At 41.4% G+C, this 14,353-nt stretch overlaps 1 protein-coding gene across 4 annotated transcripts in view; it reads left to right on the top strand.

Moving 5' to 3' along the window:
• LOC124637721 (protein FAM102A) overlaps positions 1 to 14,353 on the top strand; it is a 69,862-nt gene that overhangs the window by 44,518 nt on the left and 10,991 nt on the right. For all 4 annotated transcript variants that reach the window (XM_047174377.1, XM_047174369.1, XM_047174352.1 and 1 more), the window contains 4 exons: positions 11,746 to 11,876; positions 12,739 to 12,919; positions 13,029 to 13,177; positions 13,310 to 13,411. In XM_047174377.1, the coding sequence (XP_047030333.1) occupies positions 11,746 to 11,876; positions 12,739 to 12,919; positions 13,029 to 13,177; positions 13,310 to 13,411 (563 nt within the window). The remainder of the gene's footprint in view (positions 1 to 11,745; positions 11,877 to 12,738; positions 12,920 to 13,028; positions 13,178 to 13,309; positions 13,412 to 14,353) is intronic.

Below are 14,353 nucleotides of genomic sequence, written 5' to 3'. Positions count from 1 at the left end.
TCTTCTTTAGTATTAGTCTTTTGGATTCTGACAAGTACTCACATTTTTAACTTGTGTTTTTACTAGTTCTCCCTAAAAGTTCTCGGCTTTGTTTACTAAGGTCTGACCTCCATATTGTCTAGCTATATGTTTGCTGTAGTAGTTACTGGTAGCATGTGTTGCCTGTTCTTGACATGACATGTAGGCAGCACGTGGGTACGTCTGATAATTAATACCCAGCTCCTCTGATGAATTGGATGAGCGAAGGACAAATCTTTTGTGTGCGCTAGGGTTACGTCGGACCGATCCGAAATGTTTGTATGAATCTTTAAGGCTTCTTTGCATATGGTATAACCGCAATCCTTTGCATGTAATACTTATTTATACACATAAGTAGTGACGTTGTTTGCTGTCATCGGCTTAGTGTTCACCCCTGCAATTCACGTGGGACTGGTAACAGGTGACCGGGGGATTATGTCGGGTATCCGCAGAGCGACAGCTACTCTCACATTCTAGAAAACTATTACTATGGAAAGATAAAGATGTATTATCAGTTCACTTAGGACCTCCCGATACATGCTTAAAGTGCACTTGCATCATTATCTCGCATATTTTCCTTATTTAAGAGATATGGCATGACACTATGGAAATACCCTTTTAATTAATTATATTTTGCTGCACTTGCCTTATAAGTATAACAATACAAATAGAATTATCTAAAACTAACGGTCACATACCACAACAGCTATTAATAGTTGTCGCCACGCCAAACATTCACACATAAACCGACCACTGTGAACGTCCTCACTAATAATATTGCGAAACTAAGAATAAACGTGTGTATTTATATCTGTACGGTTTTCCTCAAGGAAATATTCACTCAAATACCAGAGAACAGATTTTGACATAGTTTGACATGTTTGATCTTCCTGTAGGAAATAATATGTGTGGAACGAAAGTGACAGGTGGGAGCCCTGCCCGCCCGCACTATAAATAGACAATGACAAACTCAGCGCCAACAGATATTTTAGCCAAGCGTGGGATCCTCTGATTCATTTATAAATGTTTATCATTTGTGCTGCAACCGACTAACATTGATTGATGACTTCATCACAATACGTGTTTGACTACAATTAAAACGCTAAGCTTTAGCACACATGTTTATTTAAGTTCTAATAGCAGTCATCAAAAAAACTTTGTTCATACTCTGTTAATTATCCTGAAAAATGGCTCTGCAGCAGGCAACGTGCATGAACGGCAATGCGCCAGAGCATATGACCGTTGCAGCTGATTGGCCGGCGGCGCAAGGTCAGACAAGGCCGGCAGCGCGCGCGCCGCTTGTTGCCGGCCGCAGAACAGCCGCAGGTGAAAGGACCCACACACGATGAACCTCTTTCCACGAATTCGTAATTTCGCTGTTACGTTGCCAAATATTGTAACAGCACCCATTATAACAGTTTTTGTTCAATCATCTCGTTCCATCTCGAGACGATACAGATTAGTGCTAATGGCCAGTTGGATGCGCTCGTTTGTCTGTTAGATAATTTTTACGTAACCTTTATTTTAACTAAACCGTTAAAGCTACAGTGAACAGCTAACTTAATCGATTAACTAAAAGCTTTTCGTGACAAGACTCTATAAAATGTGTACGTTTTAATCAGTTGGTTAGAGTTACGGTTTCAGGTTCAAAGGTGAATGCAGAAGTTTGTAAACACGACTATAAATAATCTTAGATCAATTACTATTTATAATCGGAAATTCTATTAGGCTTATTTACGGCAATTACTCAATGTTTATCATACTGGAAGCATTCACGCGTCGGTTAATAGCAAATTAATTTGATTAGTTAATTCAAATTTAGAAGGGACCATTTACTCTGCGATTTTAATTTAGGTTTGTAACGCGGTGTCCTGCGTGAGCGACGAACGCGACGCGACGCGACGCTGCGAACGCGACGAACGCGATCAACTCAAAGGAATTCCCTACATGCGGCCTATGTGACAGTCTGCGGCGAGACGCGACGTAACGCGTACTTGTTTTGAGGGCGACCAGACGCGACACCGCGAACTATTCAGAAGCGTTGATTGTTGTGGGACAAAAAAAACATAAATATTAAAGAAATCGTTTATTAGTACAAACAAGTTGGAAGATTGTTGCTGTCTGTACTTTAAATATGAACTTTCAAGCAAAATTGTAACACAACTTCTCCATGATTTGAGAAGTAATGACCAAAATCACGTAGGACATCTGTCGCGTATAGCATCGCGTCGCATTACGTCGCGTCGTGTTGCGTCGCGTCGCGTCGCGTTCGTCGCTCACGCAGGACACCGCGTTAGTTTTTTGAATCTTGTGACTTAGCCAAAACCTACTGCCAAGTTCTGATTTATCCAAAACCAATATTTTTCAAGCGATGACTGGTGCCCAAAAACTGGGAATTACCTCAGTGATGCGTTTATTTGGCAAAACACGTCGTTTGCGTTGGCGAGGCACAACACAAGCCTGAGACGATGATATCAGCGCGCGCGCATCATCTGCTTACCTAGACGACGTCATGCGGTAACTGATGTTAATACACCTTTAATTGTTTTGCTGTTTGAGCAGATAACGAGTTTAATTGTTTTAGCAAGTGTTAACTTGATTCATTCCGATTCTGTTTTGTTCAGTTCCGTGATGTAAGCAAAACGTTGGTTTAAGAAAAAAAAACTTTTGTCTTGATTCTAGAATAAAATAATTCATGGTTATAAATGCAAAGTATTCTGCATACAATTTGTTATGACTGCTTTACAAGCGTATTGCTTGTGTTTCTGTTTTCTAAGTATGACATGACAACGTTGATTTACTTCATTGTTTCTAATCGTTTTCGTTTATAAAACGTTGCAGTATAAGCTGTTGTTTGTAACCGACTTACAAATTAGGAAGAGGTTCTATGTACCTTTTGTATTATTGCATAAAAATATGAGTACTTAACTAAATATTAATTTATGAGCCTACATATGCATTTGTTCGTAATAATAGTTTCTCTATTGTTCGTGTCTATCTCTAGGTAGGTAAACAGTAGCACTTTCATTGACACGGCTTAGCAGCACGTGATCGGAAGCGAGGAGTGTTGGCGCGCCGCCACATCCTCGCCCAACACTGACATCACCCGCCACGTAACACTGCTCCGAGCTTGTTCAACATCGATGTTTGTGTTCCAACAATGCAGTCACACACCTTTCACGACTGCAGCCTGCTGCCCAACGATCGTGCTGTTCAAACTCGTGGACGATTACTTCAATATAGTTCTTCCTTCCTCTACACGACATCCATATAAACGTCATAAAATTTTGCATCAACGTGCACCGGCTATAAATCTCCTGTTTCTATGAACTACACGTGTAATTGTGATGGCCTTAATATTGCTTACACAAATACGCACTGACCCATTTCGTTTGTTAGCAGTTGCTCGGGTATAAGTAACAGCGTCGTTTACATGTGAAATATGTCAAGCGGGCCTAAATCTCATTCCCACAGTTTGTCATCACGAAGCAAAACATTTGTTTGAAGCCGAGGGAGTGCAATGCACGTTAACATTAACCGGCAACGAGCCCGTCTGGAAAGTATTGGCCGAGCTATAAACCGAGCCGTTTCCGAATCGGCAGTTAATCGTGATTTACTCCACCATTACTCCAGCACAGAATACCAATATAATTTGGAGCGGTAATAAGGAAAGCCGGCCTCTCAATAAACTGCATACAGTTGTATTATGATCGGAATTCTAATATTACAATTGTAGTAAATAAATAGTTTCTATTGGAATCGAGTATTGCCAAACAAAACAGTATTTAGTAGTTTACATTCACAAACCTCTTATTATAAACAAGTGTAACTAGGCGCAATTTCTCAGCAACTTAAATATACGCATCGGCGAAATTCTGCAGCATTGGAAGTTGAGACAAGTTGGCGCCACAACTACCAGACCGTTTAGAACGAACTGCAGTCTGAACGGGGAATGAAATGCTGTCATGTTCGAATGTAAATCGAGTTGTACTTGCAAATATCTGGGTTAAATGCACTTCACTTTCTGTTGCTGAATAGACGTTCATTTTTGCCGATTCACAGTGCGTATCCGCATATGTGCGCATCATCCGATGGGTAATAAAGCAACGCAGCGCATCCTGCGGCTGCGCAACGCTTCCTCGCGGGGCTTCGACCCCATTCCTACCAGCACTGGTTAGTAGCTCGTTGGTCGTTCACTGCGAGCTATCCTTGTGGTTGCGAAGTCGTCTGTTTGTTGATACTGCGCGGCTAATTGTTGTTGCGCATTCGCTACGGGAACGGGGATGTTTGGTTAATGTGTGCAACGCTTCGTTTGGAACTTGTGTTTTGTTTTACATAGGTACGTGTTGTTTCTTCAGTTTATATTGTAGAAACAAAACATGTAGCAAATATTTGAGTAGTATTCTAAATTGTGTTTGACGTAAATATACAAAAACAATCTAGGACTGAATAGCACGCTTCCCGCAACATGCAGCGTAACAGCATGCGTCAAACATTCTCCACATTGATTGACATTCAACTAAGCAGAGCGCGTAGGCGTGCAAATTATGCGAACACGCGTTATTCCTGGATGTGATGCTCATGTCGGGGGAAATGGAAACCGAAATATAGATTCTAATGATGACTTAATGCCTACCAATATCCTGCTTCGCATCTAATCGACAACGCGTCTATTGTATAATAACGCATTGAACCTTGTGTTATATCTGCCAACATCCTGAATTGCATTGTCCCAGATTCCGTGGCGGATCTGGAACATGTATTAATATTAAGTGGCAGTATAATCTTATACGATCTGCGGATATAACTCTCGGTCTCAATAACCGATATAGGCGATTATTGCGGCTTCGAGAAGCGTGTCTAAATGCGAGTATGTCGTAATGATGACAATGCTGGGCGCTGCGCTGCGTCACTCAACCTAGCCGAGTGGAAATATCGCGAGCTGTTTGATGCCTATGACTCATACAAGTGTATCTATCACCGATACGCTAAATACTATTGCAGAAATACATTACATGATTCTAGTGAAGTTATTTTAGGACATCGAACTGTCCTGAACAAACTCACAATACCCCGTCCATGTGGGTGGACAATCTTAGGTTTTTGGATACTTGTGTATAATTCTGTTACAAATGGGTAAATCCCATTTTGCGAATACCCTGAATTCTCAATCAACTATTTGTAGATGACACAAACTTTACAATTAACAGCATGAATCAATACAAGCTGCGTGTAGTCAAGTGAATTCCTTACTAACCGCAGATGAAACCGCAAACATTTCAACAATAACACTTAGTTTTGTCATGGTATGGCTCAATATTATATAACTATGGGAACGGCATAATGCTGTTATCCCGATAAATCTTACAAGCATAACGAGTAAACAAGTAGATAAGGGTAACAAATCATAAGTATCTAGTTATTTACTGAAAGGAAGCGTGCTTGGAAAAGTGAGTTTATTTACAGGCAACGCAAAAAAAAATTACTACAATAATTTAATTTATGCACGATTGTAATTAGGACAAATATTTTAGTTTATCGGTTTACGCCCTCTCTGAGTCACGTCCATTTGTACTACTTTCTAGAAACTCGACCATTGTTAGTTTTTCGTCCCTATTCATTATTCAGGGGTCGAATTAGGCTTGAATAGTTTATTGGACCCGGTTCATTTCTGATTCTGTTTGAAGCTTATTTTTTCGTGGCATTAAGAGCAGGACGTAATATTGGTGTCCCAACCACGTCCATAGCTCGCCAGTACACCACTGGGCTTCGCTCGTAAAGAAGGATAGCTTCGCTGGAGCAATTTAACCCTCGTATATTGTTCGTTCCGCTACACTGAACCGAGCGTTTATTTTGCACCTTTTACTGAATAATATGTACGAACGTAACGATCCTAACGAAACCTCAATAGCATCGAATGTGGTTTACTCGCACTGAGAAAACCTCAAACCTCTCGCTTTTCACCTAGTAACATCTTCTAAAATTCATAAACGTTATTTCAGTGCTAATCAGCAATGAAATTATTCATGTTAATAATATCATAGTTTGTAGCCTAATTACTAGATTGTTCAGACAAGGAATTAGTTATTCGAGCCGACCCTTGTCCTTCAACGGGCATCAGCGGAGGTTTATGATGATCCTTTTTACTTAAGTGGCGTGCCGACTGACGTCACGAGCTTAATTTGATTGGCCATACTGTTTTGTTGAGACACTACTTGTGCACAGCAACATTCACTCACGGAAAATACATTAAATCTATGTGTCACGGGATGCATAACATTTCCTAACGTGGGTTTAGTGTTTAGCAGGATTCTCCTCATTCTGATTCTTGACAGGAATGCGTAAAGAACAAAAACCATTAGTTGATTTCATGCAAGAATCTAGCCCACGACCTCATGCCTACAGATGACTTGCCTGTTAGTCACTATTATCATCTTGTCCCACAATGCACAAACCACAAACGATTGGAAAACCCATTACATCGTTAGACATTTGGTTGGTTTCTGTCTGCTATTTTGATGTATTTTCATTAAATCATATTTATAAGTACTAATCTGGGAATTAAATCGTTGTTATAGTGTAGGAATGGATATAAGGACTACTTGTGACTTGTGACTCTGTGCTATATTACAATTATAATTTGAGAACTGCACATTCATGTAACTGCAATTTTAGCTCTTGTAGTTCGCTTAAAACCCAGTTGGCTTTAAAATGAACGTTAGTCAGATTCGTGCAATTCGTGCTAATCCCGAAACAAGTTGAACGAGCGGGCAGTGGTAATTAGCCGCGGTTGTCTGGTCGCGTCCAGTGTCCAGTGTCGCGGTGAGCCATCTGCCCGACACCCGACACCGCGGCATCTGCCGGCCTTGCGCTCGTTACACGCTCCGGCCCTTTGATCTGCGACTCTGCTTGCTCGTACAATGCACGCGATTCTCACGTGTTAGATATTGGGTAGGGACGGATGTACTGAGTTACAGCGTTCAAGGGATTTAGTGGTCTGTGCCTTAGTGCTTATTTCTAAAATCAGAAAGTTTCCAAACTGTTTCATGCATTAATTCTAAATCAAATGTATATTTAGAAGAAAGGCATAAAATCCATTCCTTCCCAAATAAGATTAATAGATGCACAAGCACCAGAAATTTCGCGGAACATCAATTCCTGTTTGAAAGCAGCTCGTAAGCCTGTAAGTAAACCAATTTATCTGTGTACTTATAGAGCTAGTTTCCTGTAAGAATTCTTGGCTGGTTTATGATAGCTTTAAATCTTGGTCTCGCATCACCTCATAAAGCTTGGCTGGTTCGTCCGGCGCGGCTCGTAAACTGCAGGAATGGGGCCGCCTGTTGCAACGCGCACGTCTTCACGATGGGCCCACCTCGCCCATTGTACTATATTCCGTTCATAACAATATTTCTTTCATTATGTTTTAGTACACCGATTGCTGTTTCTTTTAATTAATGTGTGTACACGTACGAGAAATCTTCGAGATGTTTATATCATAGCGAATCGGTCAGCGCATCTACTCATTGTTACTGTACTGCAATACGCATGAAACTGTTGTTTTAACTGTTTTCCTTCATACCTGTGAAACCTGTTTAATCTTACATCTATCTGAAGGTTACATAAGCATAATTTTGTTGAAATCATTATGACCTAGACATTATACGAGATTGGACCCGCCATAACTGGCAGTAATTTCAGACTGGCAGTTCGCACACCCACGACTATTTTAGTTAATCTTTCACTTAAGCCGTTGAAATGCAGTAATATCGCGCGCAACATTCCTTCCTGAAAGCACTCAATACAGTACAGACCATTAACCCGCTAAAGTATTAATGTATGCACAGTCAAATTGAGCGTCGGCCGGCCATCACGCAGTGGTCCGGCGCGTACGCTCTCACGCACGCAGCAATTACAATGTCACCGCGTACTTTACTAGCACTTTTATTTGCAGTAATGCGCATGCGACGCCGCATTACATTCGCATAATGGATTATTATAAACTATTAATATGAGTAATGCTGACTCTAATACAGTTTTCGCCGACATTACGACCTAGAGCGTGAAGTTTCGCTAATTAACATTGTGTAAATACAGCGCTTGTGTTATTAATATCTTTCGTAAAATGATTAATTCCTTATTGCTTTAATATTGTACTGTACAAGAATAAGGACACGCAATTTCATTGCAGCCAGTCTTTACTTAACAAAAACTTGGTACGAATTTGTCTTTTGACAACATAAACATCACGAGACTTTAGATCCCAAATAAAGTACGAATAAAGTTCAATCACCTACTTAGCACCATATTTTCATACTTAGCCTATATATCGCTTGCTACAGTATTGTAGTAATCAAAGGCTGCAATATTATGCATCTTAGGAGGATTATACCAACATCTGGTGGGCGCAGCGAGTGAAATGTGGCATCAGCATGTTCGACTCAGCATGTATCTACACTACTCATAGTAAACACCAGGCGATCGGCTGCACTTACGAAACACATAATAATCGATTTATATTTACTATTCATTTATTTACTTGTGAAACTAAGCTGATCGCCGTGTTTCTCAATAACACAGCGGTTGCAAACGCCGGGTAAAATGACACAATTCACATAAATATTGTAAACTCATTTGATTTGTTCGAATATCTTCCTCGTTGATAGTTTTACGTATAAGATTATTGTGATTAAAAAAGACGATATGTTAGTACAATTTCCGCTTCGAGTTTCTCCAGCAATCCAATTTCCTTACGGGAGCTTGATAGCCAATTATTGAAACGATTCTGATATTATGACAACATCTTATTTATTGTGGACCTTGATAAAGTAATATATTTTATATTATTGTGTAAGTACAAGTATTTTCTATATAATTTTATGTTTCTACAAACACTACAGAACGTAATATACTGCCTGAAGGTATATTATAAGCTTCAGTAAATACAATTTTCTGCCATGTTTTCATAAAGCGATTACTCAGGCTCGTGTTTCAAACGCGGTCATTGCTCCTCCCGAGGGCCCGATAGAGCAAGCTAACTTGTATCGTTAATAATAATAAAGAAGTAATATAATAACGAGTACAATAACCGGCGCGTGCTTATCTGAAAGAAGTCATGTCATTAGTAATGATTAATTAGCGGTCAGGTGCGGTGGCCGCGCACCGGCCGTGACGCGGGCGCAGCTAGGGCCGGCCCGGCTGACCGTGAAGATACTTATCGCACCACCTTGCACCAGATCATTATGGAAAACTTCAAAAAACCACCTCCAAATTCTGTTGGAGTCAGTTATGCGAGGGCCAAGGGCAATGATTTCTATCTAACACTGACATGATGTATGTTCTCTACAAGTGCAGCTTACGTAACAGGTTTGAGTAACTAAGCGGTCCTTTGATTCAAGTGGCTTAATAATTACGACCGGTACATGTTAACAAGTCGTTAATCTTTGCTGACTATCGAAAACAGTAATTAGCTAACCTAAACAAACAGCTTCATATTAAATTGCTCGCGACTGGTAACATTTCCTCGCATGATCGTAGCGATTAGAAGAAGCCTTCATTGTTCGCTTCAGTAGAAGCGGCATTAAATCTCGATAAGGATTGAAGGAGCGTCCTCAGCCGCTCCGGGTCGACGACTGCCTCGTAAACACGGCCCAACTAGCCGCACCGCCCGCGTTGCGAGCTGAACACTACTAACATTATAACATCGTACTATCAGCACTTACTACGAAGTGCTAAGACAATTTATAAATGCATCCAGAGGTAATAACATTTCTCCATAATCTGATTTTAAGACAAAGAAACCTTTTGTACGCGTGACGACCAATCATAATTCCATTTGTCTAAACGCGATAAAATCTTCCTTCGTGCACTTGAAGAGCAAGGCTCCCGAAAGTTAACGAAATAAAAACGACATTATGTGGAGTACGGGCCGTATTATCACAAGGACCATTAGTGGGCGGAAGTGTGGTGTCGGGCACGCGAACACTCTCGTTACCATTTAGGCACCATCGCCCATCGGCGACCGACGCAATTGGGACACTGCTATGTGGGACAACAACACCTAGGTCAGATAAACCTTCTGCTTATCATAATGGTATTTGAATACTGTTATTGCATTGGCTTTTTGGATAATACATAGATTAATTTGATCGATGTCATGTAATTATTCATTATAATCATTATTGGTCATGTTAACAAAGTTTTACGTTACAACATGTTCAATAATGCATCATAGCGGTCCCGACCATTTCAAGCATCCTGGCTGCATAGTTTATGCTGAGGAGGCTGTTCGTTTGCCATTCTGGCCATGACTGTGTAACGGATTCGCGTAAACTACAGACAGCTCGACTCGGGACTACTCGGGAGGTTTATCACGACCACCCGATATACTCGTATTTACATGAGAAAGTATGTAAGGAATAAAATACAGGTTCGTTTATACGTCCGACCGGTCCACTTATTGGCAGACTTTGTTTTCAGATCAATATGTACGTTACATTACAGCGTATCATTAGATCGATGTTTATTTAGGCTGAACGACCTACAGGCGCGTGCGTGATCGAGGTTATTACACAGAATTATTCGGTATGAACTCATGATAACTAACATGTATAGCTAATACGCGATCCTACTGATGATAACAGACCTTAAATGTGTAATGGGTCTACTGACCTATACATTTGTAAGTTGGCAATTTGCAGTAAATGGTTTTTAATTTCCAGTAGCGTAGTCATCATTAAGGGTCACGACGAGGGCGCGCCGTTAGTTTCACACCCAGCTGTTAGCAGAGTGCACCCACTCGGCCACTGTGCACTAATGCTCGCCGGCTGCTGCTCACTGCGAACGATGTCATTGCCTCCACACAAACCTGCCCACTTCTATTAAGATATCTTTGCGTTAGACGTTTTACTTCATCCATTAAACTTCACGATCCTACCTCATTATACGATTCCAGTGTTTTTATTTCTGTTTCACGAGCGCAGTACTGTAGTTGTAGTTTTAATGTATGCTAGGGTTATCGGTCACTCCATCGCACTAAAGATAATATATATAACTTCCCCAATTGACAGCGGTTGTTCTCGTGAGATAAGGCCACGAAGTTGAATTTGAGTGCATCTTACAGGAAAGAGTCCAAAATCTACTTTCAGACGCTTAGAACTGCTATATTTTGGTGATTGTGCTGCTGTTACATCTCCGACTGCAATTGCTCAGTCGTGGTGAACTGAGGATATGCTACAAGTGACGTTATATTATAGCTATAGAATTGTACATTGAGTATTACACACTATATCATTTGAATAACTTAAACTATTGTTTAAATCTAAAAGGCAGCTTTGTTCGGGCTGCTAAAGAAATGCTTTTCCATAGCTCTTGTCGATTTATGAGAGATCGGCATCATATATTCGAGCGCTTGCGACATGTAATGGAGGCAGTTCGGCCGCGGTGCGCCATATAGGTCGTCGGAACGTTCTGTATGTGCGACACCGGCAGTTTTAACGAAGTGCAACTGAATGGAGCACGCGCAGCCGTCACTTCCGCATCCAGTCGGATCCGCCGGTTGTGGCGTATTACACTATCATTATATAGGAAATAGTTGCTGGAAGTTGGGTAACTCTGACATGGATTCGAGACCAAAACTTTGGGCAAAGCTTACAGAGGATGATTCAGTTCCAATCTGTTTTAGGTATACTTTGAGGATGACTATTGATAATTTGTTTGTATTGTCGACAGAGAGGAGGTCCGGAACCACGCGGTGCGGTGGAACGCGCAGTTCTCGTTTGTGTGCAAGATGTGCGCCAACGCCAGCACCGGCGTGCTCGAACCCGCGCTCATGCGGGTCTCCGTGCGCAAGGAGTGCAAAGGTAACTAACGTCAGATTACATTATACCAAGGTGTTAACTGCTGTCATCGTGAACTATTTACTCAGCTGCAAAGTAGGATTATATTTTATGCAAAATTTTCGCGAAATAGCAAATCTATATCAAGACTTCATTTCGACCAGTTAAATTGTTTCATTGTAAAATACTAATTGAGCTGATCATACCCTGACATTCGCTTAGCCGCCAAAAGCTTACCAAAACAAAGTGGACCGTAGTTAATTTAATGAACAGCCGACGTTATCTGCACTGCCAGGCTCGAATTAATACACGCCATTCCCACGACGTAACGTAACGCTGACAAAAGTTTCATCAAAATATTTGCGTTAATCATTCCGACGACTTCCAAACTCCCTTTGACCCGTTTAAATATTTTCGTGTAAACTTTGCCGTTGGAATATTCAACATTGAGAGCGGGCGCGCCTCCACAGCGTCCATATATTTGCAACTCCAACAGAGCCGCGAGACTGAACGGACGGATTTTGAAGTCATCCGCTTTGAAACGAAGTGAATTCGCAAAGTATTCGATGAATCCGAGCGCTCGTTTATAAAGTCGTGCCTTCGCAGCGGACCGACTTCCAACTTAGATAAATCCTGAACGATTCAACTTGTTATCCGTAGAGACTCTCTTTCCAGTTTGGTTTTCTTTGTAGGTACAATTCATAATATTTTATTTTGTGCTCGCTGTACATTTATAGTAAACGAAGTATTTTAAAAGCACTTTCCATAATGAACACAATGTTTATGGACGATAACATACGAGCAGCAAGTGGCTAAGCTGTCAAAAACGTTTTAATTGTACTGAAAGTGTAACAATTTAGCAAGTGGCATATTGTTCGGTTTGCAGGCGGCAGGTCATACCAGAAGCTGGGCTTCTGCGACGTGAACCTGGCGGAGCTGGCGGGCGCGGGCGAGACCACGCGCCGCTGCCTGCTCGAGGGCTACGACCCGCGCCGCCGGCAGGACAACTCCGTGCTGCGGGTCCGCATCAAGATGAACATGATCTCCGGAGACCCTCTCTTCAAAGTGTACGTAACACACGACCAACTGACACTACTGCCATTCTATTTCGTGCAAATAACGTGTCTCTCACACTGTAATAAGTTTTTACAATAGGGTGTAATGTTCATGTTGCAGTCCTGAGCGCAAGCAGGAGGCTGCGGAAGGCATGGCGGGTGGCGACAGCGGCTCCGAGAGCGTGCCCGGCGCCACCCAGCCCGACGACGACTGCGCCTCCTCCACCGCCTCCTCGGGCTTCGGTTCGCTCACCAAAAAGAAGAACTACGGTATGCACACACCATCCCAACTCATCATAATACACAAGGGATCCTAAATACCAATTGAAAAAATGGAGACAAACTTCAAAAATGTTTAACATGCTCCTTCCTTATTTAAAAGGTTAATGTAAATGTTTGCAGAGGGTAGCGTATCGCAGCCCCTGTCGTTGGTGCCTTCCAGTGAGCTCCCCACTCCTGACGGCGAAGAGTCCCCCCTTGGCACCTCCGCGCCTGACCAACCTGGTAAGAAGTTCACACTTTGACCGATTTCATTCTCAAATCTTTGGACTTTGGGGCAAATAGAAAATTGATAGTGAACAGGCTTTGGGATACATCCTTTCCCATCCTTTTCCTCCCTATTCTACATCGTCACAAAGCACCGAACGCAACCAAAACTGCGCATCGAGCGCCATCTATGGAACTCATAGACAAAACTCCAGTTTCAAACTCAGCAATGGCCGGCCGGCATCGATAACTGCGCGCGCGGTGTAAAAAATTAAATAAAACCTGTGAATACGACTAAAAGTGCTCTGGTGTTGTGATCCCTGTGTTCCTGGCATCCTGTAAGTACTTGATCTTTCATTCATTTAATCTCACAGCCTGTTTCTAGCAAAATACCTAAATCAAGGCGTCCCCGGCTGGACGCCAAACTCAATCATATTTGTGGTCCATTTCGAGCGCGAATACCTGTAGATTACAGTTTATTCAAGCATTCTCAGGTTCAATTTCTATCGAAAACTCTGAGATTATCTAGATTTTTCAATTTTAAAAGTATTGTCCTACTAAATATTGTTAGTCATACTCGCCGTGAGTAACCTATGCGGATTCACAGGTCATCTTCATTTAGTCGGGTTATATTACAATAATTTTCGTAACTATTTACAAAGTAAATTGTTTACTATCTTATTATATGAATATAACTATTCACAATTAAAACTATTTCACCTAAACGTATTTATGTACACCTAATACAATCTCAACTTAGGTTCGCATTTCATACGTGATTTCTTAATACCTACATACTTTACGAAACAAAAACAAAATGGAGGAGGGCAAACTAAAACTTCTTCAATCTCAACGCGAATATGTCTATCGTGATATTCAAATCCTTTATGACTTATCAATAGCTATGATTCAAGATCATTCAAAGGTATCGTCGTTCAAGGCGAGATATTCTCGGATACA

This window comes from Helicoverpa zea, chromosome 2, assembly GCF_022581195.2.
Source record: "Helicoverpa zea isolate HzStark_Cry1AcR chromosome 2, ilHelZeax1.1, whole genome shotgun sequence".
Classification (NCBI taxonomy): domain Eukaryota; kingdom Metazoa; phylum Arthropoda; class Insecta; order Lepidoptera; family Noctuidae; genus Helicoverpa; species Helicoverpa zea.
The sequence above is the reverse complement of the archived record's forward strand: the minus strand, read 5'-3'. Positions and strand labels throughout refer to the sequence as shown.